This window comes from Nicotiana tabacum, chromosome 18, assembly GCF_000715075.1.
Source record: "Nicotiana tabacum cultivar K326 chromosome 18, ASM71507v2, whole genome shotgun sequence".
In the NCBI taxonomy this organism is placed as follows: domain Eukaryota; kingdom Viridiplantae; phylum Streptophyta; class Magnoliopsida; order Solanales; family Solanaceae; genus Nicotiana; species Nicotiana tabacum.
The window spans coordinates 31,369,180-31,378,685 of record NC_134097.1 but is presented as its reverse complement, the minus strand read 5'-3'; the positions used below and the strand labels follow the sequence as shown (position 1 = coordinate 31,378,685).

Genomic DNA, 9,506 nt, shown 5'->3' with positions numbered 1-9,506 from the left:
CCAGTGATTTAAGTCAGGAAAAAACAGCATGCACACTGAGTGGATGGAAATTAACGTGCTTTGGAATTCATGAGAAACACAAAGGTGCAATACACGTCAACACAAGAGCACGATGCAATAGGTGGAGGGTGTTAGGTGGACAGATCAAAGGTATTTTCGGTGAAACACAAAGGTTGGTAAATGTCAGTTCATGAGCAATGCAACAGATAAAGGGAATTGGGTCTAAACGGAGAAGGGGTATTTTCTGCGATAAAGATGATAGAGAAAGTGGGTAGTACATAAGCAAGCAAGGTCCTCGAGTGGAAATCAGTTATCATGGGAAGTGAAGGAGCAATCGCCCTCAAATTCAAGGCCACAAACCAACCACCACATTTTAAACTGACAAAATTTTTCTTTAATTAAAATAGGGGCAGGAGATTTCGGTTGTTTCGGAGAAACCCTCCGTGGAGAAAGGCAGTCACCAAACAGGTTTGATTTTTGATTTTCGGGACCATCCTGGAAAATGGGACCTAGTTTAAAGTTCAGAAATAACATAATCCAGCATAAATGTATCCCAAAAGAATATAAGTTAGCTTAGAAGTTTGCATGTTCGAGATAGGATTCAATTAGGAGTTTCCAGGACCCTCCTGAATAATGGGACTTAGCTTTAAGATTTCGATTAGATAACAACATTTAGCATAAACTCTGTTGTAGGGTAGTATAATTCAGACATGAAAGTTGTCACCCTTAAGATAAAATTTGACCTTTGATTTTCAGGACCCTCCTAGATAATGGGGAGTAGTTTAAAAATTCTCTTAGATAGCAAGATCTAGCAGAAGTCACACCTGTAGAAGATATAACTTAGATTTAAAATTGTCGTTCAGTTAAGAGTTGTCAGGACCCCCTGCATAATGGGACCTAGCTTTCAAATTCTTAGTAATATTTGGTAATATGATTCAGTTTAACACTTACATATGTGCCCAGTTACCAAACTGGGGCAGAAAATTTTTCTTTGTTTTTGTCTATTTTGTTGAAATCAGGTACCCGCTTGGGGAACAGGGAGAAGACATCCAAGTCAGCAGTCAGGAGCCCACCTGGAGAGCAGGGAATACATTTCAAGTCAGCAGTCAGGAGCCCGCCTGGAGAGCAGGGAATACTTTCAAGCGTAGTAGTCAGGAGCCCGCCTGGAGAACAAGGGAGTACAATTTAAATTTTAGCTTTCAAATTCTTTGTGTTGTCTATTTTGAAGTCAGGAGCCCGTCTGGAGAGCAGGGAATACATTTCAAGTCAACAGTCAGGAGCCCGCCTGGAGAGTAGGGAATACTTTCAAGCGCAGTAGTCAGGAGCTCGCCTGGAGAACAAGGGAGTACAATTTAAATTTTAGAAAGTCAGGAGCCCGCCTGAAGAGTAGGGAATACATTTCAAGTTGAAGTCAGGAGCCCGCCTGGAGAGCAGGGAATACTTTCAAGCGCAGCAGTCAGGAGCCCACCTGGAGAATAAGGGAGTACAATTTAAATTTTAGCTTTCAAATTCTTTGTGTTGTCTATCTTGAAATCAGGAGCCCTCCTGGAGAGCAGGGAGTACTTTCAAGTTGAAGTCAGGAGCCCGCCTGGAAAGCAGGGAATACTTTCAAGTCAGCAATCAGGAGCTCGCCTGGAGAACAAGGGAGTACAATTCAAGTTTCAGCTTTCAAGTTCTTATTGATATTTGGTAATGTGATCCAATTTACACTTACATCTGTGCCCAACCACCAAACTGGGGCAGAAAATTTTCTTTATTTTGTCTATTTTGTTGAAGTCAGGAGCCCGCCTGGATAGCATGGGAATATATTCACGTTTTGGAGTCAGGAGCCCGCCTGGAGAGCATGGGAATACATATCAAGTTCAGCAGTCAGGCATCCACCTTCTAGAGAATAGGGTCAGTTTTTACTTTAGTTAAGCTTAGTTTACAATTTTCCTAGTCTATTCTTTAGTTTAATTTCATCATTGCATCAATAGTACAAGTGGTTTACAATTTTGCTAACAACTCACAAATCTTCCTAGTGCAAACTAGGGCAGAAAAAATTTCTTTGTTTTATCTATTTTGTTGTAATCAGGCGCCCACCTGGAGAACAAGGGGAGACAACTCAAGTTTCTAGGGAAAGCGGTGTCGAAGGAAGACAACTCGAGTTTCAAGGGAAAGCAGTTTCGAAGGAAGACAGTTCAAGTTTGGGGGAAAAATGGTTCAAGGTGCAAAGGAAAACAGTGTCAAGTAACAAGATAAGACGGTTCAAGTTCCGCAATCAGGCGCCTACCTGGAAAAAAGGGAATTCAATTCAGAATGCAATTCAAGTCAGTAACGAAAGAAGCTCGCGTCAAGAATGCGAGTCAGCAGTCCTAGATGATCAACAAAAGTTAATCAGTAAAGGAAAAGAGAGAAAGGCCACAAGTAAATCCAAATGCAGAAGTTGATGAAGGATGTGAGCTGCTCAAGACATGACCGAGGTCACAAGCAATACATGTCCGGTCTCGATCCGAAAATCTGAAGAAGAACGAGCTAGCACCTGCAACTGGCAAGCGTTAAGGTTCAAATCTAAAGTGCATGAAGAACCACTCAAGACTCAAGATCAAGCTTAAGAAGACTTATAGATAGGAATCTTGTAACTTGTAATTGATAAGCTTAGCTAGTCTTTTTCATGTTTTTATTTTGATGTAATAGCAGGACTGCGGACCGGAACCTCGGCGGAACGGCACCTTGACCGGATCTCCACCTCGGCATACTCCGTCATCTCACTCATTTCTAAACTACACGTAGCCTAATTCCTTTATAGCCAAGGATATGTAGGCAGCTCAGATACCAGAGCTCGGTCACATTCCCCTTTTCTCTTGGTTTTAGTCTCTACAAATAAGGGTCGGGTCAAAAACCTGTCTAGTCATTCTTTGTCTGAAAATACTACGTCTTTCTAGTCAAAGAGGGGCAGTTATAGACATGTGATTTTTGACCCTCCCCAATTTTTTTTATACATTAGCGTAAAGTATTTACTTTAGGCATAATATAGATATTTTAAGTAATTTTGACTCTTTTACTTTATTTTATTACAAAAAAATAAAAAATTACAAAAATAGGTTCATTAATGTTTTGTAGTCATTTTTAATCTTAAAAAAATACAAAAAATAGTATCGTATTTTTATTTTAATATGATATTTGAAAATACCAAAAATAGATTTGTTTTAATGGTTAGTTTTATTTTAATAATTATTTGAATAGTAGGATTAATTAATAAATGGGCCCGTATTTTTAATCTCGGAAAAAATAAAACTTGGGCTCGAACAACCCATTTTTAGGCCTAAATTTGGACCTAACCCATAATTCCTAGGCCCATAACCTTTAACCTAAAAACCCCACCAAAATCTAGACTCTACAATATAAAAATAAGGCTAAGACTAAAAAGAAAGGAGGAATGCTGAAAAAACGAAAAAAGAAGAAGCCGAAACTAAAAAAGGCTGCGCAGCTTTGACAGGACCCCCCGCACTGTCATCTCCACAACCCCCCCCCCCTCCCACACCCTGGCTTCGTCTTCTTCACGCCAGATTGAAGCAAGCAGCGCGATGGAAGATTAAAAAACGGCCCCCTGTTCTGCTGCTTCTTCATGTTTCGAACTCATAAACCCCAAGCTTTTTCATCCTCCTTCTTCAGCCATTAGAGACCCCATAACCCTCTTCACTCACACCCCTTACCAGCTGACCACGGCTGGCCGCGGATGCCTGAAACTCGCCGGATTAACGAGCTCCAGATGCGACAAACAGAACCAAATGACCTCACCCCTGCTCTCTTCATCAACACAGACACCAATAGACCCTAAGTTACAGCAGTTTTGGACACAAAATGAGGAAGCAACCAGTTTCGATGGTTGTTTCTTAACCAAACGCGGCCAGCACCTTTGAAGTTGCAGCAGCAGTCATTTTTATCCCATAGTTTCTCTTGTCGTCTGTTTCCGATTTTAAGAAGCCATAGAATCCGACGGAGTTCATTTAAATGTCAAAGTTTTGCTTTTTCTGATTTCAACGGAAGTTGATTCGATTCCGATCGTGGAGTTCATTTGAGTTTGAAAGCTGTTTTGTGCCCGTATCGATTTCGAGGTTGTCGGTGAGGTATCCCGGTAGAGGTTTTCCGGTCAAGCTCGTGTCCCGATTCATATTCATACATTGCTGTCGTAGTCGAAAAGCTGTCATTCTTTGAGGTCTGATTTTATTATCCTTAATCACTCTTATTTGATACATTACATGTGCTTAGTATTTAATTTGAATTTATTTTACGCTTGCAGCCTAAAGTGACCTACTGTACACTTGTTGGAACTATCCATATGTGTGTGTGTGCTCGTAGTGGTTCATTTTAAGACTTGTTCAGTTTGTAATTTGAGAATGTTGGTAGTAATTGATGGATTATCGGCTAATTTTTATACTGATTATTAATTGGGCTGCACAAATTTTTTAGTTGGAATCAAGTTAAATTAAATTCTTTACTACCAAAATACAGGCCAAATGCATTGTTTTGTCAGGCCAATCCAATAAATGCTACGACTGGCCTGTTTTCTTTCATAGACCATTTGTCCCAAGTTATTTCAAGGCATCGAGAATTCTTGGCATACTTATTGCGATCACGTACTGGGTTGCGTATTGTGGTTTGTGGATATTAATAAAATAGCTTCAATTACCTCCAGACCTTTTCTAATAGCTTTAATGATATCACATCACCTCTTCTACGGTAGTTCCAATTCCATAAATCATTGGTCTTATAAATAATTGTAAATATCCGTAGTTTATTGTTTTTTTCTTTTAATAATCGAGGTGTGCCATTAGTTGAATTTTTCATGGCCCTCGCAAAGTTGCCAATGCGTAGTCACTTTAGGCGCGTTATTTTAATAATTAATTTCCTTAAACTTGGGTGTGCATTTCATGTGATCCAAATCCAAATCCTGACGACGCTAAACAAAATGTGTCACGGATCGCGGGTGTATTTCATGTGGCATGATCCAAAGGCGTGTTTTTATAACGTTGAAATCTTCCTAAAAATGAATAAAAGCGATTTAAATGTTAAAATGCACATAGGTTTAAAAATGTGTTAAAATTAGATAGTTAAGCCAAATATAACAGTTGAGCGACCGTGCTAGAGCCACGGAACTTGGGAATGTCTAACACTTTCTCCCCGGTTGACAGAATTCCTTACTCGGATTTCTAGTTCGCGGACTGTATTACAGAGTCAACCTTTTCCTCGACTCGAGATTTGAACCGGTGACTTGGGACACCATAAAATTATCCCAAGTGGCGACTCTGAATCTTTTAGTAATATGATCCCGTTTCGATTGTCCTTTAATTGAAAATACTCCCTTATATTTATACCCTTTATGGGGTGTAGGTAAAAAGGAGGTGTGACACAATCTGTATCACAAAAGGCTGAAAGAGAGGCAAAGCAATTAGCACTTAGTAACACACCCATACCAGGACAAGACTTGACATATCGCATGACCCTCATAGCAGCCTCCATATGGGAGACTTAGGTGTATGCATGAATTGACTCAAACACTGCACATCAAATGAAATGTTAGGACGAGTGATAGTCAAGTAGAGTAGTTTCCCCAGCAAACGTTTGGTATGGTCCAGGATCAGGAAGAATAGAATCACCAACAGAGTTTGTATAAGCATCAAACTCAGTGGTAGTCAGTCTAAGATTAAGCTCCATAGGTGAGTGGACTGGCTTTGACCCTGCTAATCCCAAATCAGAGATCAACACTAGGGCATACTTGCGTTGATACATCAAAATTCCCTGGTCACTCCTAGCAAATTCAATGCCCAAGAAAAACTTGAGCTCACCAAGGTCTTTGATCTTAAAACTAGACTATAAATCATCCTTGGTCTGTTGTATAAGCAACATATCATCACCTGTGATTAACAAGTCATCAACATAGACTAGAACCACCACCAACTTTTCTCCCACTCGCTTGAGGAACAAGGAATAATCTAGGTGGCTTTGTGTGAAACCAGAGTTCTGCAATGCTGTTGTTAACTTGATATTCCATTGTCTGGAAGCTTGCTTAAGTCCATAGAGGGACTTGAGTAGTTTACAGAAGGACTTATCAGTGGAATCATTGAACCCCTGTGGGATAGTCATATATACTTCTTCAAAAAGATCACCTTGCAAGAATGCATTGTACACATCCATTTGATGGATGGTCCAACACCTGGAATCTGCTATGGAAAGCACACTCCTGACAATCACCATTTTTACCAAAGGTGAAAATGTTTCTTGGTAGTCTAACCCTTCTCTCTAGTTGTATCCTTTTGCCATAAGTCTGGCTTTAAATCTCTCTACTTCTTCGGTAGCCTTGTATTTAATCTTGTATACCCATTTACATAGCCTTCTTACCCTTAGGTAATGGGACAAGAGCCCATGTGTGGTTATCTTCTAAAGCCTTGATTTCAGACTTCATGGGTTCTACCCATCTCTTATCATTAACTGCTTCTTAGTAGGTCACTGGTTCCATTTCAACAGAAAATTGGGACAAATAACTTTGATATATAAGTGCAATGTGATCATAGGTGATCACCTCGGAGAGTGGATATTTGCAGCATCCTGCAAACTTTCCTTTAGTAGGCTGAACATAATCCTGTAGCCAGATGTGAGGTTTAGACACTCTCCCTGATCTTCTCATATCCTGCCCAGGAGTGGTAGATTACAATTAGGCACTGGAACATCAATAGTAGAACCAGCAACTATGGGATCATCATCAGGGACTGAAGTAGGTGTAGCATCTGTGGAGCAGGAAATCTCAGGTAAATTTGGGGAACATGGAGCTGACTGTGTGCAAGGTTCATTGTGTGGCATATGAACAACCATAGGAGTTGGATCTGTAATAACATCCTGTCAAGGAACTGGAGTCGAATCAAGAAAGAAATCTGGTGAAGCAGTGTCTAAAAGATTGGAATGGGAACACATCTTCATAAAAGACTACATCCCTGCTAATGAAGAACACTCTGTGTTCCAAATCCAATAGCCTGTAACCCTTTTGATGTGCTGCATATCCCAACAGAACAGATCTCACTGCCCTTGGCTCAAACTTGTCATGCTTGATCAAGTTTGTTGCAAAGCATAGGCATCCTAGCACTCTTAAATGAGAAATAGAAGGTTGTTTCCCATGTAGCACTTCATAAGGAGATTTACCTACAAGAATTGAGGAGGGTATCTTGTTGATAATGTAGACTGCTGTGTCAATTCAATGGCCCCAGTATCTAACAGGTAGATGTCCCTGAAATCTAATAGCTCTGGCTGTCTCAAGTATATGCCTATGTCTTCGTTAAACTACCCCATTTTGCTGAGGAGTGTATGGGCAAGAACTCTGGTGTACAATGCCATGCAACTGAAATAATTCCTTGCAAGAATGATTGAAAAATTCTCCTCCATTATCTGATCGAAATATCTTAATAGGCTTACCATACTGTGTCTTGACCAAAGCAATAATGTTTTTGAGTAAAAACACTACATCAGATTTAAGTCGCATAAGGAATATCCAAGTCCTTCTAGTGCAATCATCCACCAAAGTAAGGAAAAATATCATGCCATTATGAGTAGGAACCTATATGGACCCCAAACATCCATGTGTATCAAGTCAAAACTAGATAAACTTCTACTCTTGCTAAGTGGAAATGGTACTCTAGTCTGTCTTGCTAGTGGACATATCTCACACTTACTCAATTGATTGATACAAGAGAAATTGGTATTATTCAGTAGGCTAGGAATCTTCCTAAGAACTTGCATTAGAACATGTCCTGTTCTCTTATGCCATAAATCTGCACCACCTGATCCACTAGTTGCTGCAAATGCTCGATTTAATTTTCCTCCAACTGATGTAGAAAGAACATATAGTCATTCCTCCTCCTTACCAATCCCCTTCGCCTTCCCAGACAAGAGGTCCTGAAATACAAAGCATTGTGGAAAGAATTTGACACAGCACTTCAAGTCCTTTGTCATTTTAGATACTGACAAAAGATTGAGCTTGAACGTTGGAACACAAAGAACATCCTTAAGAGTATCACCTCCTATAAGTTGGCATTCTCCCATGTGCAAAATTGTGGCTGAATCTCCAGTAGGCAACTGAACTTGTCCTGTGCTTCCTACTGATTGTTTATTATGTAACAATTCTTTAGAACCAGTCATATGATTTGTAGCTCCTGTATCTACAATCCATTTGCAAAGTACCATATTTTCACATAACTCTACATTGCCACAAAAGTATTTACCTGCCATGTGAGCACTGGCATCTCCAACAGAACTCTTGCTCAATAGTTGTAACAGTTGGTTGTACTGATCTTGTGTGAAGAATTAGGCTGGTACTGTCCCATTGCTTGTTTGTTGACTAGGCACCTGTGTGGTTTGAGACTGTTCACTCAATAGGGCAGCATTTGCCTTTCCCCTTGGCTTGAAATCTGGAGGATAACCCACGCTTTTGTAGCATTTGTCCTTCAAATGTCCTGTTTTATTACAAAAATCACATTTCATTAGTTTATAGCAATCTTTTCGAGTATGTCCTTTTAGATGGCAAAAGTCACACTCCAAACTATAATTTCTTCTTTGCTTGTTTCGTGATTGTGCAGTAAATAGAGTAGTAGGCTCAATATTCCCTGCATTTCCATAATTGGCACCAGTAATCATCCTCCTGCTTTCATCTTGAACTACCATGGCATATGCTTTGTTGATAGACGGCAAGGTAGTCATTAAGAGGATCTGACTTCTAGCTTGTTCAAAGCTATCACTTAATCCCACGAGAAATTGCAACAAACGTTGATATTCCAACTGCTCAACATACTCAGCTGCTAGAGGTGGTGGTAAAATGGAGTCATACTCTGCCCACAGATCTCTGAGCTTTGTAAAATAGGTAGAAACAGAACACATTCCCTGAGTCATAGCGAAGATCTCCTTGTGCAGATAGTACAATCTCAATCCATTTACTTTATCAAAACGTTCCTTGAATGCAGCCCACTGTACAAGCATTAGATGAAAAGAGTACTCCAGTTATTAAATCCTTGCTAACATTGCTCATTAACCACGAGGTCATAATCGCGTTGCATCGATCCCACTGGTGTGCTAGGCCAGATCCAAAATCCTCTTTTGAAGTCGATCCATCGACTAGACACAATTTATTTTTTCCTAACAAGGCTACCTTCATAGCTCGACTCCAGAGAGTGTAATTATCCATTCCAGTTAGTATAAGCCCTACCGACATGGATCTAGGTCCATCGGAAGGATGTAGATATAGCGGGTGATTATGATCGAGAATCATGGATCCTCCGGCTGTATTGACTCTGTCGTTCGTAGTACCGCTCAATTCTTCAGAGATCGCCATGAATTAGGTCAAGTCAAGGTGCTGAAAAACTGCAATTGCAGAAAATTAGGGTTCTAATGAATGCAGAAATGAGTGAATTCCTTCGAATTTTCCTTAATTGCTCGAAAATTCCTTAGAATTACCCGATCAACGGATCTGATACCATGTTAAA

The 9,506-nt window shown here is 40.0% G+C and overlaps 1 protein-coding gene and 1 long non-coding RNA gene across 2 annotated transcripts; one reads left to right on the top strand and one right to left on the bottom strand.

Moving 5' to 3' along the window:
* The first annotated feature begins 3,502 nt into the window (after positions 1-3,502).
* Positions 3,503-4,426, top strand: LOC107790254 (uncharacterized). The gene is made up of 2 exons (XR_001648988.2): positions 3,503-4,198; positions 4,283-4,426. It is a non-coding gene; the product is annotated as an uncharacterized LOC107790254 (long non-coding RNA).
* Positions 4,427-8,334: 3,908 nt separating this feature from the next.
* On the bottom strand, positions 8,335-9,235 carry LOC142172466 (uncharacterized). Its single transcript, XM_075236092.1, has 2 exons — positions 9,173-9,235; positions 8,335-8,991 (listed from the first exon to the last, which is right to left on the bottom strand). The coding sequence occupies exons 1-2, from the start codon at positions 9,233-9,235 to the stop codon at positions 8,335-8,337; spliced, it is 720 nt and encodes a 239-aa protein (XP_075092193.1).
* Positions 9,236-9,506: the final 271 nt, after the last annotated feature.